At 35.3% G+C, this 27,446-nt stretch overlaps 1 protein-coding gene across 1 annotated transcript in view; it reads left to right on the top strand.

Annotated features, from left to right (window-relative positions):
• The window catches only part of ODAD2 (outer dynein arm docking complex subunit 2), a 68,195-nt gene that overhangs the window by 28,456 nt on the left and 12,293 nt on the right, over nucleotides 1-27,446 (top strand). The window contains exons 12-14 of the mRNA XM_063414343.1: nucleotides 4,359-4,473; nucleotides 15,563-15,751; nucleotides 16,334-16,555. Of these exons, the coding sequence (XP_063270413.1) occupies nucleotides 4,359-4,473; nucleotides 15,563-15,751; nucleotides 16,334-16,555 (526 nt within the window). The remainder of the gene's footprint in view (nucleotides 1-4,358; nucleotides 4,474-15,562; nucleotides 15,752-16,333; nucleotides 16,556-27,446) is intronic.

The raw sequence follows: 27,446 nt of genomic DNA, 5'->3' as shown, positions 1-27,446 counted from the left end.
AATCCACAGACTGCATTGCTGGCAATTCAAAACTGAGGGCTTAGAATCTTATAAACTAAAATGTACAATTATTTTAGCCAAGCAGATGGAGTTTGAGTCATTGGTATATAATACTATTTATCAAAGCAGTCAGCAGCAACTAGTGAAAGTTTTAAGAAAAATGCAAAATTGTGGTTTCAAAAAAGATGAGATTACATTCTGACAGAATTAAACCCTGTAATCTTACCAGTGAGCACAATACCGAGTCAGTATAACTTTGTTTATTTACATTTGTATTTGTGGTCTAAATTGGCAGGCAATTAAACTGAAGTTCTCAAAGTTCTGGTAAGTAATATTTTAGCAGAGAAAGATGATAGATATGACAAACAGATGTCTAGGCTGTGTGTACACATGTGTATTTAAGCAATTCATGTTGACATTCCTACTGGAAATGTTCAATATTAAGTTTTAACTTGAAGAGAAGTATTATTTCAGATTAACAGCTTTGCTAATTTTAGATATATTTTAAAAAGCAAAGTAAGTTTTTAGAATTGTAAGCCACATCTTGCTCATAATATTCAAGGATATAATGATTGAGATTGTTAAATAATGTGAAAAGTCTTAATTAGGCAAGGTTTTCCTGTGAACAGAGAACAAAAGTAATTTAAAAAATTATCTTAAGTTGACCAATATGCACTGGTCAAATAACAAATACCAATTCACTGTAACCTAAAAATTGAAATAATCTCTGAATGGGTTTAATTGTATTAAAATTATTTGCCCATAGGACCTATTCTGTGTACACCATACACAGAATATGTGTGGTGTACATAGAACCTATGTATGTCTGTTCTGTGTTGGAAGCAGGAATATGATTTGGTCCTACCTTGCAGCTGCCTCTTGGTAGGAGGGATGATGCCAGCTGAAAAGATCCCGTCTCCTCTGCTCTAATCATGCCTGGCCAGCACAGGAGCACATGACAGGAGTGACTCCTCAGACAGTTCTGCCTCTTTTGGTGAAAATGCAACCTCTTTTGGTTATTTTGAGGAGCAGAATAACATACACCTATTCTAAATTGTATCAGTGATCAAACAAGATCAGTGTGACAGAGAGCTTTGAATTGGAAGAGGTGGCCCAGTTCTATTGTGAGATGCCTTGGCTATAGTAAGGAATACAGGCACAACAGTGTAGAACCTGGGCTCTTGCTTTTGAACTCCACATATTGATGTATTGTTATGTATTTACAGTGAAGGACCAAGTGTCTTATAATCAAGTTGGCATTTCTACTTTGAGTGAGTTTCCTGCCTGCTAAGATTTTGACTATTAATAGTGTCCAGTACATTAAATACATTACATATATATACATACAATAGCAGATCAACTATTATATAAAGCAGTTAAATATTTGAATACTGAAGTATTAAATATTAAGACTTTTATATCAACTAAATATTGTATTATTTCAGCTTTTATGAGATTCCATTCAGCTTTGAAAGAAAATGTTTTGCATTTTTATTTAAAAACCTGTCTTTTAACAGTCCCATGGGTGGTTGCTTGCCCCAGATTTTAGTGTAGAATTATTTTATCATCAAAATATCAACAAATTACTATAAAATAAATTATTTAAGTGACTGAAGCCACAGAGTGAATAATGTGCTAACTATGGATTACTACAGAATTGAATGCCAACCAAAGTAAATTTTATGTTATGTTTGCTCGTATTTATTGTGGTAAGAAGCTTTATTACTTCATCCTGCTAATAATATTATAATACATCATGGGGAAAAAATTAGATACAAAACTATATACAAAAGCAAATCATGATGTTGTTTAGCATTATGCCATTAAAGCTGAAATTTTCAAGATTACTGGTCTATTTTCCTCTCTCTTTCTTTGTTTATTTGTAAAGAAAACTGAATATGTATTTTTTTTGTCAGCTTCAAAAGGAATTTTTACATAGGAAGGAAGTTAATGTCTAAGCAGTTTTATAGAGGAAACATTTTTCAGGACCATTTATTTTAGTGTTCCCTTTTCTGTAAAGGCAAATGCACTCATTCAGAACCCATTTTCTTCATCTGCTGGATTGTGTAGTGAAACCATAGGAAGATTAAAAAATTGAACTCTTTAGCAGCACTTTCTAGATTGGCAAATGTATCTTCTCAGCAAGATGAAAATAATGTTTGTTCTTGCATGGTGATTACACAATGATAATTCTTCCAGAGTGAGAATTTAAGAGCATCATTCCTGTATGTAGAGGTCTTTTTATTTGTATTAATCTAGTGTAACTGCAAGTAATCAGTCATGAATAATGTGATTTGAAGATTTTATTGTTTTGTTTCTACTGTTTCCTAGTTTAATTTTATGTATGTTGAATGATCAGAGAACTATACTTTCACATATTCTTACCTGAGTTCTGTTGATCCAAGACAACAATCAAGGTTCTGTTGATCTTTCCAGTCTTTAAGCAAAACACAAAACTCTTCTTCAGCAAATTAACAATAAAAGGAGGCTAGTTTATCCTGAAATACTGAAGACCAGAAAAATGAAAAGAAAATGAAAGTAAACTTCCAATTGAAAAGGAAGCTTTAAAAAAACAGAAAGGAAAGATAAATCAGCCTAGAGGTTGTTTTTTTAAGTGTGGTGGAAAAATCTGAGCTCAGTGTTTGGCTTTTATCTCTTGATTTTTATATACTTGTTGGAGCTGGGTCATTTATATTTAGCCCCTCTTGGGAGGAAGTACCTCATGTTGGTAAATGATCAGTACTCTCCTTGACTAGAGCAAAGATTCATGTGTTCTTTTTAATTGATTCCAATATAGGAAATTAATTCCTTGTACTTTCTGAAATGACAGGAGAGTAATGTTAAAATTGTTTAAAAGTGTTTGGGGTTTGGAGCGACTTAAAAGTTTGGTTTGAAGCTTTTACTTAAGTCATCATTACTATGTGAACATATATGTGTACTTGTGTAGTTTTTACATATACTATTTTATTTTGTTTTGTTAGGGCTTCTGAATTTATCCTTTGAATGATGACTTTATTGCAATTGATTTGGAGCTGAGTGTGTAGAATAAGCTATACTGAAAGTGACAGATCTTAAAAAACTTAGGTTTTTTAGCTTAACCATAGCTTTGTTCAAAAATATTATTTTGAAAAACATAGTTGTTTAAAGAGTTTGCATAAAAATGTTATGAATAAAGTCCTTGCTTATTTTAGACAGACTTCATGTCCTTATTTATTTTTTCTGCTTCAAACGATGATAGAATTACAAACAAAGTTCATTTTATAGTTAGTTTTAAAATTTCCTGGCAAAGCATATATAGTGAACACAAATGAGATGCTATATCTGCTATTTTTAAGCTCTCTTAAAAATGTGTTTTGAATTCTCTTGCATTTACAATTAAAGATAGAAACACATATGCAATGGAATTTTTTACTTTTGAGGTTGGGCAATGAAGGTGTGCTTGCTTTTCTTCAACTTCAGCTCATCTGCTTTGAGTTTAACAGTTTTTTGAAAAAAAGCATGTTGGTAAAGGCTATTAAGTTTTGTCTGACCTTCCTTTCCACTTAGGGTATTCACTGGAACCTGATTTGAAGTTATGATCCCCAAGCCTGATCGATATGTAAACATAACACAGATGGTGTAGAGATGATTCTGATGATAATTCATTTCTCAGCTAGTCATGAAGATACTTTGATTATAGTATGTTTGAGTAGTTATAACATAGTGTGCTTAGTGTTGGTCTTGTTAGGAAGGAACATGTGGGAAACAAGTTACATGTTATTCATGCCCAACAAAGGATGCTCTGTGGTGTGACCATTTTAATTTCTAATGCTTGATTAGAAACATAGGATTTTAAAATATGTCGTAGAGTAAGGTAAATACATTAAGCATAGACTGAATAAAAAGTTAAGTACATAGTTTTGGGCATAAATATTTGTTTTGGAAAGTATTTGTTACTATATGAAAGAAGCCAGTATGCTCAAATTCAGATTTCATTTTGCATGCAGATCGTTAAAAAGTCACATGCTTGTTTTCACGTTTATGAGTTCTGGTTATAATGTAGCTTACTTTATCTTCTGTAAGCACTCCGAATGACAGTGCTGGAAAAAAATAAACAGCATTAATGAGATTTAGTTAGAAAACATTCTGTCTTTACATCATTTATTGGCACCCATCTGTTATAGTGGGCACTGTTTGTTGAGTATGTTGATGGCGATTAGCTGACAATAAAACACAAGCACTCGCATAAAGCAAAACAGTGTGTCAGAATCATGCCAGTGTTTCTTACAGCAGTGTTCAAAACAAATTGATATAATTTGAGATTCAACATTGTATACTCCATAATTAATGTTCCCTTTTTTGGTCTGTTTCTGCAATAGGATAATTGACAGTTTAGATGGAGTTCGCTTGCTATGGTCGTTGTTGAGAAATCCTAACCCAGATGTTCAAGCAAGTGCAGCTTGGGCTCTTTGTCCTTGTATTGAAAATGCCAAGGTAAGAAAGTACTTGAAGTAACAGTTTTTATGTATAGACATATATATTATATATATATCTCATATATATATATACACACATAAATATATATACACATATATATTTATATATATTCATATGTTATATACTCATATATAATTTTTATGTTTGGATAATTTCCAGGAATATTTTGCAGTTTGATCCTTACACTCTCTTTATTTTGTTCTGTTAACTGCTTAAAAAACATATGTATTTACTTCTCAAAAGTGGATAGTCCTCCATCTAAGCATGCAATATCTAATCTGTTTTGCCTTTACAGTGTTTTCTCTGTTGACAAATATATTTTAGTAACTTATCAGGACCTGAGCTTACTGTTCCCAGATAAAGCATGATGAAAATCTGACAATGCTGAAAACATAAAGTTTCTACTCACAGGCTATGAATAGCATGGGTAGTTCCAGTTGTTCTCTACTGTGAGTTAGTTCAGTTGTGTTCTCAAGAGACCATCATTTGGTTTCAGAGCATATTTTAGACTCAGTGCCAATGTAATCTTCAGGTTTTCTGCTCAGACTGCCAACAAAAAGTGCCAGTTGTGAATAGTGGTGGTTGTGCAGGTCAGTTGTGTGCAGAAGACTGAGCTATAAGACTGAGCTATTCATTTATTTCATGTCAGTTTCCAAATAGAGATAAAATAGTGAGGATAAGCAGCAAGTCAACTCTCTGAATTCTTACCACTGACATATGGTAAAATAAATGGGCAAGATTTTCTTTCCCATTAGAAGTTTCCTAGAGTACTAACTTTATACCTTAATCCTTTTACAGTACTAACTTCCATTTCTGATCTACCTCTATATTTAATGCAGCATTTGCATCTGTTCTCTACTATACCAAGAATATATATCCTTCTACACAGACTTGGAGATCCTGACTATGTAAAGAATAGTAGTTCTTTCAAAGTGCTAGATATCTGTAGCATCCTTTGCAGGCAGTTTCCTCTTTGGAATTGAGCACTGTGTGGCTGCTATTAATTTATACAGATGATACAGATATATGGATATAGAGATATATGGATATATAGTGAGAAAATTTGATATTGTTTTTTACAACTCAAGCATTTTTTATTTCTTCCCAGTGGTTTCTACAATGGCAGCCTGCTTGTCATTTTTTCAGACATGCTGGTTGTTCTGAATTATCTTTTCATCCTTTTTTTTCTAAATGTGCACTCTAGTGCAATAATGTTTCTTGCTGCCTAATGGTGCAGTCTAAACATGTTTCCTCTGTAAAGATACGAAAATACCTGCCTCTCTCTTGAACAATATTGCTATAACTGAATGTTAAAATACTACTTGATCTCAGTACTGAGGTAATACTTCCTATGTGTAAGACTCTGCGACTTGAAGTGACAAAGTATAACTGCAAATTGCTAGAACTTCTACTAAAAGCACTTTTTCAGAAACTAAGGGAATAGAGGACAACTACTGAAATTATGCATTTACATGGATTTTTTTCTTCATTTTTCCCTGGGGTGTTTGATGAGTGCAAGCTATGTGCACCCTTAGTGTAGCTATTCTCTTTTCATCTCTCTTGGCTGCCTGCCCTAATGCTAATCTGTGATCCCACAAAGAGTTCTTTGTGTGACACTGAGGCCAAGTGGCTCACTGAAACAAACCTACCAATAATACCCTTTCCGCCGACACTGAAAAGAAAGAAATATGTATAAAGCAGCAACTACAGCCACACTGAGGAAGTGCAGCAACTATTTCTATCCAAAGAGAATTTGGGTTTTTTTCTGTTCGAAGTTAATATTATTCAACAATTTACACGATCTTCCAAGAAGCAGTCTGGTTTATGCTGTGCTAGATTCAAAAACAACAAAAAAAAGCAGTAATAAGTGCATGACTTTAAAGGGTTATGTGTGTTCTGGCCTTTCTAAGCCTGTGCTTGGGACTGCAAACTGTGTTTCAAATAGCTGTGAGAATGGAGTCTGTTTTCTTTTTGTGTTCTTTTGTGGAAGCTGTAGCAGTTCTCCTCTGTGTTGTGGAGGTTCACAGTTGAAATTAAATTTAGTAGTATCATAAAAAAAATTTATAACAGTGTAATGCAGCATCCATTTTTCTGCTCAGATATTTTCATTTTACAACCTTTGTAACTTAAAGGTTATTTTCTATATATTAAAAATCTTAGAAACTAATCAAAAATTCTGATAGGGCGGTTATTTTGTAGTATGTGATTACATGTTTCTCTCTCATGCTTACTCTCACCATAATCTGTTTAAGAGTACTCCCCATAGAATAGAATTCTATCTGTACGATGTAGCTAAGTAATATTATTTGTTACAAAGGAATTAAAGGAATTATCTTAATAGAAGCAGATTCTTATTAATTAGTTTCTTACTTCCAAAAGGAAAAGTTACTATTGCAGGCACATTGCTAGTAGCAAAGTGTAAGTGCACTGTCCAAGAAAAGCAAATGAGTATAAAAAATGAATAAGAGAAGTCTGCTCAACTCTGTTGATGTTGGAACAGTAATATTTGGTTATGATGCTTCTTTGAAAAACAGTACTTGTAATGTTCTCCCAACATACATCAGCCCAAACATAAACATTTGGAGAAATTCTACAAAGATGTAATTTGGGCTATTATAAAAATCACCCAAATGCATTGTGCCAGTAAGAGAAACACTGCCAGCTTCAGTCTGTATGAAAATTCCTATTTCCTCACAGAGGAGGAAATAGGAGAATCTTTAAATAAATTAAAAGAAAAGAAAGGGGAAAAAAGTTCTAGAGGTTATTTTCTGTCCTCATATTTAGTAGAGTTTTGGATGCAAACATTAACATGCAAATGGTAATGCCAGGCATCGTGTTTTCTGTTCCATGAGCCTGCATATCAGCTTTCAACTTTCAGTTTTAGCCTTTTTATAGCTACAACTGTGAGGCTTTCTTAAAGAACTTCATTAAGCCATCTCTGTATAGAGTTGTCCTGGTTTCAGCTAGGCAAGAGTTAATTATTTCTCAGTAGCTCTTACACTGCTGTGTTTTGTCTGTCAAAATAATTTAAGTAAAGAGTCAGAGACTGGGGGTTTGAAAGACAAGAGAGAGAGAGAGTTACTCTGTTTTCTTTGTTATCCTTTTCTGATACATCGTGGTTTCAGTTCTACAGGAGACTATCATGGGTGTGATGAAAGATGATGAGACACCTAAAGTTGTCTGTGTGTTTCTTTCGTAAGGGGAAAGAGAGTGCCCATGCTGACACAAAAAAAACCCCAAACCAAAACCAAACCAAATGAAAACTAAACCAGGTTTAAGAGGGAAGAGTCACAAAATGGGTATATGTGAAGGTCTATTAATCTTCGGTCCTGCAAAAGTAATAGGGAAGTGAGTTTTGCAGCCAACCAGCGTGGAGTTAGCCTATGGGTAGAAAATATGTTGCTGATGACCTATTCTTACATAGATTTTGCGTGTTATGGAAAGTTTAACATAACCATATGTATAAAACCACAGAGCATTTCGTCTCTAAGAATAACAAAGAAATGAAGTTGGAAATCTTCTAATATTTAAAAAATAATAAAACCATTTGCTGTTTGAAATACAATAAGATGCTTTGATTGCACATTTTACTAATTTAAAATTCTAGTGTATAAATATAATTGCGCTCCATACTGCACACTGTTGTTCCTTTGTTTTACATTTTAAAAATTTTAGTTAAGTACTGCTAATGCATTTTTTTGTTTATGTACCATTCTTGGGTTAAGCCTAAAATGTCAAAATTCCTTTCTTGTGTATGTGCAGTGTTTTCCAGTTTCTTTTTTTGCCTTGCTGTGCTTCTTGCAATTTTACGCAGAAACCTTGGGTCAAACTTAGTGTTCTTACTGCTCTCTTTCCATTTCTCTATTTCTTTTCTTTAGATATTATAATATTTTACATCTGTCATACATACTTCTCTCTATTTGCTCTCACTGTATGCAGTTTTTACTCCCTAGTATCTGGATTTAGGTCTTCCAAATTTTTAAGCTTTTTTATTAACCAAGCATCAAAAGCATACCATAAGAGAGGCAAAAAGGAATTTTTTGCTTGCCTCTGAAACCTTTCAGAGAACCAGGGTCCTCAGAGATTTAGGAAGCCCAGGAATCCAGACCTGGCTTGGTGAATCCATAAGTGACTGCCATGCTTGCAAAGCACATACAGAACCAGCTCATCCAGTGACTCTTGACACAGGCTGCCTGGTTTAGTGAACTGACTCTCAGGAGTTATTTGGGCCTCCTACAGACATATTGGAGATTAAATGGACTAACATAAATTGCTCTGACGTCTTTAATATCTACAAATATAGGAGTCCAGTTTCTGTAAAACACAGCGTGGAAGCCAGGAAACAAAGGGTGTAGCCGGTATCTCCCTCACACAGGAGCCTTGGGCCTTAAGTTCCATACAAAGCAGCTGCCTGAGAGCTTGGAGACCTCAAGAAGCCAAAACGCTCGGGAGCTCCTGGAGACCTGGATTTCCAGCTGTTTGGCAGTCCATCAGGCAAGAAGTCAAGGATTCTATGAAAACTAGAAGCCAAGGAGCCTGGCAGGCTACTCACCAGCCATCTGGCTGACAAGAGAAAAGATGAAGAGACACGTTGGTTGTTTAGCCTGCCTTTCTGCCTGGTTTCTGTCAAAACTTTTCAAGAAGTCGTTGTGTTCTTATGGAAGGTTTTGGTTCCATTCCATTAGTGTTTTCTGATGGAATACTGTTCTACTGGAAAATATTTGACCAGTTTTTCTTGTAGCTTGGTTGATTAACGCTACACATGCTAGTCAACAACTTGTTGTGTTCTTTACTTTTAAACCTGATTTGCTAATTGGATCTATAAAAGGTTTAAAACCCATCCTCCTATAATTTTTTCCCTCGCTTCTTTGTTTTTCTTTTTGTCCCTGTCACTCTTTTCCTGTCTTTTCCCTCTCACTTGCCGCTGGAACTTCCATAGGTCTTAAAACAAGAAAAGAACATGAAGATCATTATGTTTTATTTGCTACATAATATATACCAGAAGATTTCAAGCAAACATTTCATCTAGTGGTGAAACTTTTGATTGAACTAAAACATATTTTATACTTCATTCTGCTTGTTCACATTCTCAGTGGTCTGTAATGGTGAGTGGTACAACATGATATGATTGCCTTTGTATATCCCACTCTATTTCTGGAACCATGCCAGACATGCAAAGACAAACAATAACCATTTCAGCAACTTCTTAGTTTGTGTTGTCACTGCACTGATGGTTTAACTGGACCGTCCTCAAAACATTCTAATATTGCTGTCTGCACTTCTACAATATTAAATTACATATTAGTGATGACTATCTCATAAACATAATGATTATAAGAAGTTTGCTTAGACAGGTTTGGATTCAATTCAATCCAAAAACAGTTGAAATCATGTTCTTCTAGTTATTCAGTGGTTTTGTTTCTCATACATCTATTATTTAAATGCTCCTCAAAATAATCTAAAATAATTGAGATAACTGTGGCATCAAAGGACTTTGATATTCATTGTTTCACTGCTTATAGGTGGAAAAAAAAGGGATTTTTGGCAATCACCCAGGACTGAACTTCAGGTATAGTATGCCAGACTGAAAAGTAAGGAAAACAACAGACAGAAGGACTACTAAAAGTTGTATTAGCAACTAGGTAGACTTCTTTCCCCTGACATTTTTAGAGAACCTGCATTGCATGCCTTCTTGGGCTGTATGCTCGGATAATTGACTTCACTTTGGTTTCTTGAAACTGTCAAGAGCAATACAGTTGCCAAGTGTGCAATGATCAAATCCCTGAAGAGAAAGAGGAAATTCTGAGGAGGAATTCTGCTCTCACAGAGTAACTCTTATAGAGTAGAATTGGAACCATGTCAATGCAACTCTGCTTTGTTACTTTGGATTTAGTTACTTCTTTGAGGTAAAGAGGACTGAAAAATCCATCTTCATTGTCTGCTGTTGTTTTCCCAACTCATTGCATTTTCACACAGAAGAAAAGTTGTGAGATGTAGGGAAGTAGTTTAATCTTACAAATGCTTCTTCATCTGTTCTGCAACAGTGGAAGCCTCCATAACTGTATGGACAGGAATAAAATTAACCTTAAAATATAAAGTAATTTGATCAATATTACCACTGAGTTATTAAATAAGAACAATGAATAGATATTTCCTTATATAAGTTTTGTTTTCCATTTTCACTAAGCAGCTGTAATATAGAAACTTCTTTACATTTCTTTATTTTGAACTTTAAATTGGTTTGTCTACTAGAATGAGAAGTTATTCAGTTGGGAATAGCAAATGGAAAGGAAAAGATTCCTTCATTAAAGAAATGGTGGTTTAAAGATGACTCTTGATAACTAAAGTTTGTTTGCCCAGCGATACCACCACTTTTTTGGGCAAAAATTATTCAATTTGACAGATTAGCTTTGACTCCTTAAGCTTTTTAAGATGTCCTGAGAGTGAAATATTACTTGTCTTTAGTGGAGAAATTTTATCTTTCAAATAGAGTCTATTTCAACAGTAAAGACAATGTGATTTTGTAATTATGTGTTTAGCTTTAAATCTTTCAAATAAAGAGAACAGTTTTCACTTTGGAAGAAATAAGAAAGGAATTATGTTACAAAAGAATCCAGTAGTTCTTCTACGAGCCCTGTATGTCTCAGCTTAAGACTGATGAACTTTATTTATTTAATGAGAACAATCACAAAAAACATAGCATATCATGATGAGAAACTCAAAAATCCCAAATGTTCTCCTTGTATAAATACCACAAAGATCAAGTCCTGCAAATACCATAATAGTTTCTGTTCTTAATTTAAAAAACTGAGCAAAGCTGGTCTGTCTCATAGTATTTTGCTCTTGGCTGAAGCCAATATAGAAACAAGTGAAAAGAGAAAGTTCACTGAATGTTGTAAATAGCCATGCAGGCCAGTAAGATGCAAGTATGTGATAAAGAGTAGGCAGATGAGGCTTTTATTAACACAGTAGGTAACTTTTCTGGCCTCAGCATCTATGCCAGGTAGGTGTCTTTTTACTGCTTGAATTTGCAAATGCCTCCCCTTGAATCCAATTTTAAAACAGTATTTCTCATACTTTTGGAGGATAAAAACTTCCATTGCTAAGAAGATGTGGTCACATGAAGTCATGAAAGATTCTGTTATCTCTTCCTTTCTTCTTTAGCCACTTAATAGAAACATAATAGAACAATCCATGTTTTTTCATGGATTTTTCATAACCTCAGGTTAAATGTTGCATTAAAAAGTATAATAATGATGAAGATATAAAATGAAGATATCTCCTGGTAATGCAATAAAGCATTCTTCCCCCTTTCAGTTTTTTTTACATATTTATGACTTCTTTAGATGTCTTTGCATTTGGCTTCTTACTTTGTTCAGCTCAGGAAATATTATTGTTAAAACAGATGCATTCAGCCTATCATTACCACATGCACACAGGTATATACAATAAAATTATCTCTTTTATGGCTTTTTAGTGATTTTATCTATGTTTTTCTCTATAAAGACAGTTTCTAGGCTTTATTCTTAACTATTTTTCCCTGCCTGATTCTACCTGAATAGCCTTGTCAGGACAACCAAGAAATAAGATTTTGTCACAATAATTAAGGGAGTGAGACACATGGATAGAACGTAGTATAGATAAATATGAAAGCTTAACACACGCCAATGGCTGGAAATTACAAACCCTTTGGGTTGTTGGACAAGGTGAGTTGTTTGTCAATTAATTTAGAAGGTGGAATTTAAGTATTTCCAAAGACGTGTTATATATTTTTTTTCTTATGTTATTAAAAAAAGTATAAATGAAATGCCTGAGAGTATTTGAAAACTAAAATCACAGAAGTTACTTTACACTATGAGCAGTATCTGATCATTAATACAAAGAACATAGATTAAGAAGAATTTAGTTGTGGCCTCTGCAATCATAGGCACAACTTCATATAAATTCTTTTTGAAATATTGAGGTATGGCAATTGAATATAATAAGAACACATATTTCAGTTTAAAGAAGAAACATAGAAATGTATTGTACAAAGCGAGTGTATGGTTTTGCTTAAATAATACAAAAACCATCATGTTTGTTGTTTAAATTTCTCTGAAAAAAAAATCTTGTACATAACATAATGGATTTTTCTTTCATTGGAATGGAAGATTTTTCTTTCATTTCAATAGAAATCTTTCATTTTGGTCCTTCTTTCCACTCATTGTTCTTCAAATTTCTTGCTGTTTTGCTTTTCTCTTTGTCTTGCACAGACCACCAGACTACACCCACAATCACATTTGGGAAACTTCCCTGACATGTGGTTTCTGCAGTTTCCTTCTGCTTTTCATCACTGGTAGAAAGTTCTGTCCTTGTGTTTACTTGGTTTCACAGATGATTATTGAAACTCTTTTCTTTTTTTTACTACTGAATTGTTTATATGTTATTCCATGACTTTAGTGGGATGAACACCATTAGAAAATGTGAAAAGTATAAGCTTGTCAGAAGAAAAATTCAAGAAGTAGGGTTATAATCATCTGGAAAAAAAATATGTACAGGTAGAAAATATAAAATGTTGGTTTTAGTTCATTAAGATGAGATAAAGGCTCTCACATTTCTTCATGGAATATCTTTCAAAAGCAGGAATAATAACACATAGATATCTGAACCATGCAGAGACACAGAATCATGTTTAGGGCCCCTTCAAATCTTAGATCTTGTACTCTAGCATTTACCTGTTGAACAGAAGCCTTTCTCATCTGTTGAGGCAATATTTATACACAAGGTAATGCTATAGTGACCTTCAAAGATTGGAAGTATAAAATATTTCCTTTTATTTTTCTCCTCCAATGTCTGGTAATTTAGCTTCTAGCCCTTGAATACATGTAGGTAAGAAATTTGTGTTAGAAAGCTTTCTCAGTGACCCATTACGTTCTACCTTGGGCCAAATTTTGAAATTTCAAGACAAACATGAAAACTGATATGAAAACAGTGTTTTAATTCAGGTGATTGTCTGTAGATATATTACATTGTGGTATGCATGCACTGGCAATTGTAGAGGCAATTATAGTGGGAAACCCTCTGTAAGCCCACCTGCCTCTACATGCAGCTCACATGGTAATAGAGTGGCAGAGCATTGCCCTTCCTTCTGTTTCTCAACTGCTTTTCTGAGCCACAAACCTGTACTGTCCTTCTTCTGCATTTACATTCTATTTTGATTTCCATAAGGACCTCTGTTATGTGTTCATTTTGGAGGCTTTTAGGTCTTGTGCATGAAGTTTGCTCTTGGATGCTGCCCTTTATCCACATGCTGTAGTTTCTGGTTTTTGCTCTTACACAGTTTGGCTTTAACCTCTCTTTTCCACTCTCAAGATTTGTTCTGCCTGTGGCAAAAAAAAAAAAAAAAGTTTCGTTCCCAACATGCCTACCCACTGCTTTTGCTTTCTGTGAGAAGGAAATATCACAGCTAAGGGTTCTGTTTGACATTGAGACCCAGAACTAAAAAAAGATGAAACTGCAGCATCTTATGAAATCTTCATTTACCAAGTCCGTGATTTGATGGATTAGCTCAGCAAAGCTAGCACAATACACTTGGACCCTACTCTGTTCATAAATCAGCCCCCCAAAAGAAATAAATATAATCAAAACCATGCTTGGTCTTCAGAGTCACTCCCTAGCCCTAGGAAAGTTCATGCTATCCATGTTTGCACTTACATGAAGTCCAAGGGGTTTCAGGAGAGTGTCTAGTAGTTTTTTTTCAAAATTCTCCTATTGACCTGCTGAAAGAAACAAATAAAATTAATTCCACTTGCAGACCTTTCCTTCCATCCCTGCACATTTATCACCACAGTGGAGCACAAGCTGAAATTTATCCCATGAAGTTACTGCCAACCATTTGACTGCTTGACTCTTGTTCCAGTGTAATAACAGTTTGTCACCTGACTGTCCAATGCCACCTTTAGATGTGCCACCATCACTTCAAGAAGTCTGTGCTCAGGAAATTTCTAAATCAGAGAGAATACTTTCGTATTGAATAACCCTTAATGGATTTTATTTTTTTCTTTGAATTTGCCTAACATGTAAATTTTTTGAGACCCACTGCAATCCTGCTCCAAGGACTTCCAACTTCTCAAGTGTACATTGTTTAAAACAAACTTTGATTCTGAACTTGCCACCTACTAATTCCATCTGATGATCCCAGTTCTCCTAGAGGAGAGAGATCCTGTGTGCCCTTCCTACTCTGCTCTGGGGTCTGTACATCTATGTCACACTGCTCCTTTTTCTTTTATTACCTTGAGTGTCCTAGTTTGTTAGTCATTCCTTCTACAGAACAGTTACCTACCACTGATTATTCTTTTTGTTGTTCTCTAAACCTTTTTTAATGTTATGATAACTTTCTGAAGATGGTAAAAATGGACCAAATCTGCCCACTGTATTCAAGATCAAGGCACACTGTTTTCTATTTCATTTTTATGGGCAAACTTAGAAATTTTTCCAGGGTAGTTTTTGTGTCAGTTTTTGGGTCCTTTATTCACATTTTGCATTGATTTTTCATACTCTGAAGTGCACCGTGGTTCTCCTACAGTTGCTGACATGACTTGTGCAACTTTCCCTCTTAAATATTCCTGAATACTCACTGGCATTGGTACAAGAAAATAATATTGTCATTCCTTTGTCCTAGCTGTCAGGCTGAATGTACGAAACAAGAGACACTTTGAGAGCCTAAAGTGTCTGTTGCTGTGTTAGATGCCCTACGGTGTGCAAGGCACCCATCTGGCCACTCTGATACTACTGATAAGTGAGACTTGCACCCTTCTAAAGTGACAGCTTGAGACTTTCATACCCTGCGGTATGAAAAATGATAAATAATAGATACCTTTATTTAGGCATTGAATTTCTGCCTGTATGGTGCTATGTAAAGCAATCTAACTCTCATACGTCAATCAAAAGAGTTCCAAGTTCCAAATTAGCCATATTTCTTGGTGAAGGCAACACAGCAGTAGCTGCAATTTTGAATAAATATGTCATGCCAATCTCTTTTTTAAACATTTGCATATAAATATGGATTGAATGTTTAAAAGCTACGTTTCTTTTGATTCTCATTTAGAATTCTGGGGAAATGGTTCGATCATTTGTTGGCGGCTTGGAACTGATAGTCAATTTGCTAAAATCAAAGGATAAAGAAGTTTTAACAAGTGTATGTGCAGCTATTGCAAATATAGCTAAAGATCAAGAAAGCTTAGCTGTTATGACAGATCATGGAGTTGTCCCTCTGTTGTCCAAGCTAGCAAACACAGTAAGTAACATTTAAGAATATCATACAAAGCATCGGAATTTCTTAGTCAGACTGCATTATGCCCAACTAAGAGGTTATGACAAGAGCAGTAGATTTTGCAGCAGTTACAAGGAAGAGCTGTAGAATTGTTCCTCTGTGGGATGTATTTTGGACATCAAAACAGTCTGTGTCTGCTACTAAAATTGGTTTGGAAGATGAGCTTTCATTTTAATAGTTACTGTTGCAAAATATTGCTTTTGAGAGGTGCTGCTGCCATATGAAAAAAGCACAAATGGTTGAGAAAACAATAAATTTGAACATGCAGAAAAATCATAATGATGGGGCCATATTTTACATTTTATTGCTATCTTATCTAATTTCCAGTCAGTCTAAAAAGTACCTTTGAAATAATATAAAAATTCACAGCACTTGCTATAAAAAGAATATTAAGGGAGTTTAATAGCTCTGTGCCTTACAGCTCTCTCCAATTTTAATTGTACTGCAATTAAATTGGGATGCCTTAAAGATGTGTGGGAATGCAATTCTGCTTTCTGATGAATTTTTTGTTGTGTGTGTTGACTCTGTTATGTTTACCTTTTTCAGAACAATAACAAGTTAAGACGTCACTTAGCAGAGGCCATTGCCCACTGTTGCATGTGGGGCAGCAATGGAGTTGCCTTTGGAGAGGCCAAGGCTGTGGCTCCTTTAGCACGTTACTTGAAGGCCAAGGATCCATTAGTTCATAGAGCTACAGCTCTGGCTTTATATCAGCTTTCAGAGGATCCCAACAACTGTGTCATCATGCACGAAAACGAAGTGGTGAAGGTGAGGTGGAAGCTTGTTCTTCTTTGGGGTTCAAATTATTGAAGATGTTCGGCATGGTCAAAAAAATCGCTCTTTAATTTGAAGTAGTTCTTGAATACTGCTGTGTACCTCAGATTTTCTGAACTTTATCCTAAAGATGTTTGGTTAATTAGTGAATTAGGAAATGGGATTTTTGTACCAAAAATATTACAGCTAGGTGGGGTTTGCGAATGGAAGTATTCCAAGTGACATTCACCTTTAGAGTACTTGACTCTCACCTAGGCTGGTAGTGACATGACATTAGCATTTTGTCATTCTCAAATGACATTTGCTGAAGAAGTTGAGTCAACTTAATGGATGGTTGCCTTGTATGGCAGTAAGTTACCTAGAGATTTGGGAACAAATTAAGAGACAATAATACAAGGGCTTAGTTTACCTGGAGGTGTTTTGGTGAATTCTGCATTTACTTATAAAATTCTTATTTTAGGAGTTAAGCATAATCACATTCTGCAAAGATCTTATCCTAGAAGAAAATTTTCTTTCAAAAAGATTTTTTTAGCAAAGTTTTGCCTCACTAGTTGAAGGCAGAAGAGCTATTCCTTTGGCACAGGGAAGAAGAGCATTATGGCTTTAGAGACGGAGATAGTAGGAGTTCTCAATTTTAATAAATTCCCTGAAATATTCATTGTATGCAGACCTTTCGTTTTACTTGATGTTCAGGTAAATGTATTTACTGTAAGAATTGATTTATGAAGCAGTGTTACTATTAATGTTGATTTTACGCCTGCATTTATGATAGTGTACTTCATTGTGAGCAGTTTCAATTCTGGCACAGTTAATGGTCCTGAATTATTGTGCATTTATCTGTAGTTGGCTTTTAAGGATCCACTGGTCAAAAATACTTAAATATTCACTTTAAGGGCCACTACTTGAACTTATTCAAATCTAAGCTACTCTTTCAGCACTGGAGAGTAACACCTTCCTACCACAGTCACATTATATTGGCTATGCAGCACAGGGGAATATATGCTGTACTACAGCATTAGCACTTGTTGACTATTTATCTTGCTTCTCTCACTGTTCAACTGGCACAATCCATTTTCTGACCTCTTGTCATCTGTTTTCTTTCATTTTATTATGCAGATTTCAGATTTTGTAGGTTGTAGCACACTGATTCTGAATATGCACTTTTAGAATAATTCCACCTCACTCTAGGTAAATAAATTCCACTTCACTGAAGTTAATAAACCTCATTTTATTTTTCAGTCCTACTTAAAAGTATTTGGACTAATAAAAAGCATTAATTTGTACTTCCAGATAAATAGGGTTGTACAGAAAAATATAACAAGTGTTTAATGTTTTTTATTATTCACAGTATTCTGGATTTCCAGATGTGCTAGTCCAAGTGCTTTTGTTCTGTGTTGCCAGAGCTGAGCCAGTCGTGAAGCAGATAAATGCACCATGACAACTCAGGGGATAGATGGCCAATCCACCAGCACTTAAGAGCTTGACTCCCTTGCTGGCACTGTTGGAATTGCCATCAAGGACCAATAACTGGATTTTCAGAAGGGCTAGAGAGGCATTCCCAGCTGGCAAGGAGAGTGATGGAGATTTAATTGCAGCAGTGCAGGAGTCAGTACTGGGCTGAGTCCTCCCTGGCCTGTTCAGTTGGTGTGCCCAGCACAGGCAAATCAGTAGTTGCAGCACTCTGTCTGTGCCATTGGATGTCTTTGCTCAGTGCTTCACAGGAAAGACAGAATGCCTGCATGTTTTCACTCTTCTAGCCTCTCCAGTGAACAATTGACTGAATATTTATATAGAGGTGTTATGTACAGGTTGTTCCAGGATCAATCATATTTTTTCTAGGAAACTTGTTTGGATTTGTTTAATATTTTTTTCATTTTTTACCAGATATCTGGTGTTTCAGTGATCATGCACAGTTGGATTAATGTCACAGCCTCTGTAGTTGTGACTAGGTTGCAATACATGCCTAATCCCAGGTGTTCTTCAGCACATGTTCATGTGCTGTGTTCACATGCAAAGAATGTGTGATGCTTCAGGGAAACATTTAGCCTGTGTGAATGACACAGTTGCTGAGTACTTTAACGGTTGGTCAGAGACTTTCCCAAAGCATTAAACTTTCTGACCATTCCTTTTTCAATGTGTGTATATATGGTTTTGTCCAGGAAACCAGTAATAAAATTATAAACAGAAAATAATTTCAATCAGATTGTTGCATTTCACATTTTGCTACTACTTCTAACATTATCTGCGAATCACAAAACAACAGTTGTGAGAGAACCAGTGTTGGAAATTTTCACCTATTTGTAACTGCACCCAAAATACATTTCATTTCTCACATTTCATGTGAGTCTATATGATAAAAATCTTGGGAAGTCACTGGTGTATGTCAACTGCCATGTGAAATTCTGAGGAGACAAATGGGAATTTTGGAGGAAGTTTAGAAAGGCAGTTATGAAGTTTTTCTTTTATGTTCAGTTCCATGATCAATGTTCTTATGACCAGGAATGGAACAATGGTTATGACCTGTGACAGATGAATAAATGCTTTCTTTCTACCAAACACTAGAACATATTTTCCCTTTCTCAAAAATTTGTGGCTGTGCTGGAAAATAGATTTGAATTTTCAAAGATCCAGTGTGGGACACTAGACAGCAGGAGAAATAGACATCAGAGAAACGAACAGTTCAAACATCAATTTGAATTCAGGATTGGAGATAGCCATTCACAAACCAAGGGGGAAGAGAAATCCAGTGAGGGTTTGTCAGTTTTCAGATGAGATAAGCAGGAGTATCAGGCAACATTCTTTATACTTGGAGTCTGTCACCAGAAGAGAAATAGGAAAATTCACAGGCAACTGAAAGCAGCACCAAGCCAGCACCACATTCTTCATGGAAACAGCAGAGCATTTCCCTTGAAGCTCTTGCAGTGGAACAAAGATGTCCACCTATATTTGCCTGCGGCTGAAGCCTTAGAACAATCAGTGTCACTCATGGAAAAGATGTCTAACTGTGAGTGAAGAGCGCAGGTTCCTCATAAGGGATGCCCTTGTAAGACAAATTGTAAAAAGATTGAGGAGAAAATGGGAGACTGAGGAAGTGGAGTTGCTTTAGCAGTGAAAAGATGATGTTTTAAAGGAAGAAGTAAAGTCATCAGAAGATGCTAAAAAGCATTAAATCGTTATCCTACAGACCATGTCAAGATAATACAACACTTCTCTGTGCTATGGTCACTTTTTTTCTTGGTTATGTTGGCTAGCTGAAGATTTGGATTGTTTCTGAAGTGAGTTAGTGAGGATGGTGGTGTGATAGGACAGGCACTCATGCAACTGCTCATAATATGCCTTCTAAAATGCTTCAGAATTCAAAAAAAATTCAAAGTATATACAAGTGAGAAATATGTAACTGATTGTTCCTGGTCATTCTTACTTCACAAATGAAGGAAGATGAAAGCATCTCTTATGGAAGTTAATTTCTGCTGTTGCAGAAGTTAATTTCTGTCTTTGTAAGTGATATAGAGGGTTTGGTTTTGTGGATGATGATGGTGGTGATGATGATGGTGATTTCTGTGTAAAGAAGGCCTAGGAGGTTTGAATAGCCTCATCACCTACAGAGCTGAGGCCAGTCTTCTATTATGAGGCTAATGAGACTCTGAGGAGTCTCTGAGGAGATTATTAAAGTAATGAAAAAAATAAGAACAAGAGAAAATAAGCAGCCAAAGTCAGGCTGTAGAAGAACAAAATTAATCAAATTAGTAATTCATCTTAACTTTAAATGTTTACACTGTGCACATGCCAAACTGAAATAGTCATCCCAATTCTTATAATAGTCATGGAAGAGAAATATGTTTTTACTGTTTCATATCTTTTAATTTGGAAATTTATGCAAAGATAAGGCACCTTGGTTTCTACTGGCAATATTTTCTGGTCTCCTTTGGCTGTAATGACAGTGCAGGTTCAAAGGTCAGATCTGCACATCTATGCTGTAGGTATCCATGTTCAATGGGGTGAATCCCATCCAAGGCAGTGAAAACTTTTAAACATGAGCATACAGCCCATTTCATTATTAGATAGAAATGACAGAATTCTGAATATTAGTGCAATAAGAAAGACCTATTTAAAATATTAATTTTTCTTTTCCTAGAAGAATACAGATGAATTGAATTTATATGCTATGATGGTGATGAAACTCAATCTGCCCAGCCATAACTGAAGCACACTTTAAGTATGATCTAATAATGCCAGATGTTTTAAATTAGAGGATCTAACTAACTTGAATCCAAGGATTTTGAAAGAGATCTTTGGAGTATTAAGGATGGATTCCTTTCATCTAACTTTGGCCACTTTTAGGTATGGAGTTTAAAGTAGTCTAAACTAAGACACCTTCTGTAGGCAGTGGAAAGAGAGAGACACCTGCAGACTTATCCTAGCTGAAAATAGATGCCCAAGATATCTGCAAGGAGTAGACTCATGAAAGTGCCTAATTTTCTCCACTGAGTGTAGGAACGACCTAGGTGACTAGCTCAGACTAAACAGCTAGCTTTCAGACAGCTGAATTTAAATTAATATCCTCCTGGATGTTGATTTTCAACAAGCTTGTGGTACAGGGGAAGTTGCAGGGCTGGAAGAGAGGTAATATGCCAGTATTTAAAAAGCCAGAATAAGATTATAGTCTGGTAAACTGGGCACTATTCTCACGTTACACAGTTGTAGGTCCATACGTTATAATGCTGGAAGGATCATTTTAATGACCAAGTCTGACTAGCCTTGCTCATGCAAAGCAGAGACATTGCTTCATTTTTTTCTGTTTGGAATAGAGTATATCTTTTAGAAAAACACTGACTCTTTACTTAAAAAATTCCAGCAATGGAAAATCCACCAGAGGCATCATAACTTGTTCCAGTAGTTACATACCTTCCCCATAAAAACATTTGCACCTTATTTGTAGCCTACAGTTTGTCTAGCTTTATCTTATGCAACTACATGTATGATACTTTTGCTTGGTAAACTGACAAGCCCTACCTAGCTTCTATTCTCATATACATTAATATTGAAAAAAATTAAATTGTGTGTCTCATTGTTGTATTTTTAATTAGCTGGGCAAGTGTAATCACTGACGGAATTTCTATGTTTTTAATTATTTAATTATATTTGTGTGTCAGTTCTGAATTTTTTTAATTTTGAGCTTCCTTTTTGGACCGAATTGCAACATACTTCAGAACAAAATTCAGTGTTCCAGTAATATCTGCATGAATACTTAAATTGGGCAAAATAACTTCCCTGTTTCTGTGTAAGGTCTGTTTGAACATCAGAGATTTTCATTATTCTGTTTGACCACAGTATTGCCCTCAAAGTTCATATTTGGCCAATTTTCTACTTTGGTTTTCATGTCTTTTTTGAAATGAATCCCCAGGTTAAACCTTTGCATGCTATAATTTTGGCCTTCATGCACAGGAGTAAAAATCACCAGTAAATTCAGACCTTTTGATATAAGTTGAATTTTTTTTTTCAGGTGATTAAATCATACTTTAATTTTTGTCAAAACACTTTGTAAATGTCAGATGACAAAACTCTCCTTTTTATAAGAATAATTCACAGTTCAAAACCAGCCATAAAATGTGTTCAAACATTTTATTGTTTTAGAAAGGCAAATATTCAGAGACCAGCACAGTGACTCTTGTAACGTCTTTAAAACAAAATATTGCCTTTCCACAGTAGAGGATTGCAGCATTGGCAGAGATAAGATTCATTAGAAAATGGAAGGAGTTTACTGGCTGAGAAAGTGGTAAATACTTTTGAATTATAGAGACACAACTGTATAAAGGTCTGTGAATAGAAGACCAGTGGCTTTGATTGTAAAGGGTGAAGCTAAAAAATGCCTGTTGTGGCTGCCAATGAAATTCTACCTTTGCAGGTACCCAACCAGATGGTACATAAATATCCTAAAACATTTAAGGAGATCTTCCCACTGAGGTGATTTCCAGTATCTTATACAAGGATTCTTTGATGTTTTGACTTGAAATTTGTGCTTGAATTCTGAACTAATTGGCTAAGAAATAGTGATGTTATTAATTTTTCTGTTGATGCATTTTTTTCTGTACACTGTGATGATGTTTAAAAGCACTGATCACAGATAAGAGGTTCACTTTGCTAGGGAGTGATGTGTTACCTGCATGAGAAACAGATCACTCCAGAAACTTTCAATTTAAATGTAACACACCACGAGGTGGAGGTGAAGAAACAGATAGAACTGGAGTGCTAGAAAAATTATGTAAAATATTTATATGTTCATATTTGATAGTTTAAGCAAACCAGGATACATTTTTTACTGCTAATTCATAGCTGCAACTCAATCATCTTAAGTGATGTAAATAACAAATACTGACTGTAAGCTTTTTCTAAAAATCTAGAACCACTGGAGAGTAGCCAGTCACCCAGACTTTAAGGCACTCACACCATATGGGAACCATAACTGGTGCTGTTGGCAGGTTTTTCCATGTGTGTGCCTGTGCTGAAGGCTACATGAAGTCAAAGTAAATTAGTCTCTGTTCAGCTTTGCATTGTTCTGAGCAGCTTTTATTTTCCAAATTCATTTATAGATAGTTTTCTGTGCTACACTATGAAAAGGTCAATTTTCTCCTGTTTTTGTTCCATTGTACATACAAAACTAATTATTTTTGGGCTAGAGGATCCATTAACCTAATGATTAAGGTACCTGAAATGCAGATGATCAGAGTTTTCATTCACATTCTGATACTTTTTATCAGAGTTTTTGTTCACATTTTTATTATTGAAAGTGTCTATCCAACATACTCATGTATGGAACAGATCTTTAGCCTTCCTCTGTGGTCTGGTTTATGCTTTTATTTGCCATGGAAGTGCTCTGTTTTCTTACATTACAAATGGATGTCTTCTGGAATATCAGTTGTGGTACCTAATAAGAACATCACCAGGAATGCTGAAAAATAAGTTCCAACTGCTTAGTACAATAACGTGGGCAAAGAAGACATGCCCTAAGAATGGGACTTGATTTATGTAATCATACCTTTAATGTTTTTTTTTTTAATTAGTCTTTTCATCAGGGTACAGCCTGAAGAGATGCATGGGAGGGGAGGTGGAGAGAGGATGGATGTGTTCAGCTTGGGCTTCTGGTTGGTTTGGTTTATTTGGCAAAGGCATAGCAGCTATGATGTATCTTCTGAATCTTATGTGGAGTTAATAAGAGGAATTTGTGCTTTTTGAGTTCAGTTCTTAGTGGCAGAAAGGTTAGGCACTTCTATTCCCTTGTAATATTCCAAGATGTAAAACCAGTTTGTTTAACCACAATTTCTGAAATTTATTGTCAAATGTAGATTTCATATTTGGAAGGTTTTTTATAATGACTGTGTTAAAAAATACAACTTCTGTAATTTATTGTGCAGAGATTCCAGAAAACTGGTCACTGTTTGCTAAAGTCATAAATTCCTACAAGAAGTTTTGGCTAACCATTTTATGTGCAAAGACTTTCATAAGACCATCTTTATGAAATAAATAGAGGTGAATTACAAAACATGGAAGACAATTAGTCGTAATTTCTACTGAAAACATTCTGAAACCAACCTTTTATCACATATTATATTTATCTGGAGTATAGAAAATGGAACGCAAAAGCACTGGCAACCCATTTCTTTAGGAGTATTCAGCAACAGGTTTGATTGTTTTCTTGTGGTGGCCTTTGGTGAGAACATTAAATGCACAATGTGGAGTTTTACATTATAAAGCAAGGTTTAATATATCTTTATAAATTAATCCAAAATATTTCATGTAATATCTATTCAATAGTACTTTTGGGTTATAATAGTATGTATTTGCAATTTACATATTTGTGTTGTAATTTTAAGTTTAGAAGAACATCTTTTGTAACTGTAACTCTGATGGTTTGCTCTGTTCAGGCTCCACAGTTCAGGCTGGAGATACAGCACGTCTGGCACATGCTCCAATCTGATGCCTGTTGCTTTTTATAACAGTTGTTACAGTTCTTGGACATCAAGAAAGAAGGCACTGGATTCCAAAATTTCTGCATGTCTGTTTTCTACAGAAAATATGCCAAATCCCTTCACCCACAAATGTATTGATCACGTCACACTTAAATTTTGGATATAAGAAATTCCATGAACTAAGTCACATACTAGCATGTCTTATTCCCTTTCAGAAGGATTAATGTAGATTGACAGTGTTACACCAGTTTCCATTGTGTTAGCAAGTGCCAGGTTGCTTTAAACATTTTGCTTACAGTTTCAGCTCCAGGAAGCAGGAGCCAGTAGCTGTTCTACCTTCATAATAAGCAAAATGTCACCATTCATAAAGTAAGGGTACTTTTATGTAAAACATTTTCCTTTTGCACCATTGGCAAAGGTAATGAAGTTTGGCTTTAGTATAGATTAAGCCTTAGAGGTTAGATTACTTTTTTCAAAATTTCACATTACTGAAGTTTATGATATGTAGCAAGTGTTCTGTTAAAATCTGGCTGATTGTGGATGGGAAAAAACAGCAGCCTGAGGGAGATCAGCTTATTTTTGCCCAAACTCTGTGCTTCAGGAGATCTCTAATTTTGTAACATTTGGATAACAAACCTAGAGGCTGGCATAAAGCTCCTCTTGGCACATTTTAAACATCTTTTAGTCTTATAAAAAGAAGCTTGTCCCACTAAGCTGTACATTTGTTGGAGCTGTTTAACAGTAGCTGTGCCCTGCAGCTCTTTTAGTGATAAATGAGCCATTTCAAATAAGGGCAAGTGCAGCCAACTGTGCAGAAGGAATCATTAAAAAAAATTTAAATAGACATTTTTGAAGCTTAAAAATGCACAAACAAAGTATGTTAAATCAAAATATATGCTGCTCCTTTTAATGGAAAAGATTGCTACTGGCTAAGTCTGCCAGCTTCAATAGGTGTGCCAAAAAGCCAAAGAATCTGGCAGAATCTGCAGATAGCAGTTCCATCTTTCATCTATATTTCTTTTCTGTATTTATCTTGCTTTAGAAAATGCAGAGAATGTCTTTTCCTTCTGACTTGGCACTATTTCCAAACCACAGAAACACACAGAGCAGCTTCTTGCAATTGTTTAGCTCCCTGCACCAGTCTTATCCTTGTGACTGTGTGAATCATTTCTTTCTAATTTGGCAATAATAAGAAAGAAGAGAATTAAAGTATTTTTATGTTTATGGAATAGGATCTTAGCTGAACTGTCAGGTATAAAATTAGTATCCTTAATTAAGAGATATTGGGTTTTACGTGTAAGGACAGAATGCCAGGTAATTATTTTTGACATTCAGCTGATCAAAAATAGTTTCCTTCTATGTGAGGAGCTATTCAAAGAATCTGAACATAAGAAATACCAAGAACAAAGTTCTTCCTGAAGAATCAATCACTCAGTTTTTGGCTCCAAGCCCTACATTGTAATCTCCCTTATGCTGCCATTGCAAAGAGTGCTCTCTGGTATCTTTTAAGTGATAGGGCACAACTTCCTGATATCACTTTCCAGGTAAAGATGCTAAGGAGAAGCCCATTTGCAGTGTGTGGGTTTTGGGATGGGCTCTAGTGTTAATTTTCCTGGTCAGTGTTCTGTACTTTGGCATCAAATCTAAAGACCTGACGAGGCTACCAGGCAGCACGAGCCCAATGAGAATTCTGTCCTGGCTTGAGTGAGGGCAGGGACAGGATATGAATTGCTGATGCAATTATGCTCATTTTACAATCAATTGCATGTGAAAGCTAAAATGTATCATCTCCTGGACTATAAGTGAAAGTTCATATGATTTCATTTTATTGAAAATTTTATTTTAATTAATTTTGCTTTTATCTCCAAGGGTAATTATTGGCTGTATTTATCAGCTGCTAATCAGTGCAGAATTTCTTGCCATAGTTTAGGATAATTCTTGGTCTCTGGAAGCTTTGAAGAAAAAATACAATATTAAAGTGAGAGAATATTAGCCAGTGACACTTTCTAATTACCAAAATAGTCTGATACAATACAAATTACATGTTACCTTTGGATTTAGGTAAACTGTAAAGCTAGATAGAAGGTGCCTTTAGGCTGATTCTAGTCTATTCATTGCATTTGTGTTGAAGGTATAGATATAAATAAAAAAAACTTTTCAATGACATAGAATTGAGAAAGCAGCGACTCATAAAGGTGCTTCCATACTGTGTACAGGTATGACAGTTTCAAATACTAGGATTAGATACGTAATTAGGGCTTTGTGGAAATAGAGAAAAGTTTAAAATATCAAGAAGGTCTTTAGAACACCTAAAATCAAAATTGCCCCACTGAAGGTCCTATCCTTCACCAATTGTTGTCTACTGTCTACCCTGACCACAGGTATGTGGTCGGGTTTATTTGCCAGGTTTATTTGCTCTTTGTATCTCTTACATTGTATCTGTGCAATCTGCACAAACACAACACTCATGAGATCGGATTAGCTCCTTCTCAGAATTCCAGAGAGACATAATTGCTGAACTCCAGAGGCATTGTAAACTAAGGGTGTGTGTATATATCGAAAAAAGGTCCGTCATGCTTGGCACTGGATTTGCTGATCATTCATGGTAAAGAGAATATTTTATTAGTCTTTTGCTTCTCGAGGCATTTTGTCTTTCCATCAATTACTCCATCGGTGTGCAATAATCCTATTGCTGTTTCAAAAGGTGGAATTGACCATGCTTGGATTTTAAGAAAGCATCGAGCAACACTCTTCACCAAAAACTGTTAAAGAAGTTAAAATGGTATGTGATGAGAAGGCAGAATCCTAGAGAGGATAAATGACTGTTTAAAACTCAGGAATCAAAGTGTACCAATTAGGATGAAGTTTTAGAGCCAGAGAATCTTGTCATTTAGTATTTCATAAATGATAATGGGCAA

The sequence above is a fragment of the Prinia subflava genome, chromosome 1 (genome assembly GCF_021018805.1).
Source record: "Prinia subflava isolate CZ2003 ecotype Zambia chromosome 1, Cam_Psub_1.2, whole genome shotgun sequence".
NCBI classification, from domain to species: domain Eukaryota; kingdom Metazoa; phylum Chordata; class Aves; order Passeriformes; family Cisticolidae; genus Prinia; species Prinia subflava.
The sequence above is the reverse complement of the archived record's forward strand: the minus strand, read 5'-3'. Positions and strand labels throughout refer to the sequence as shown.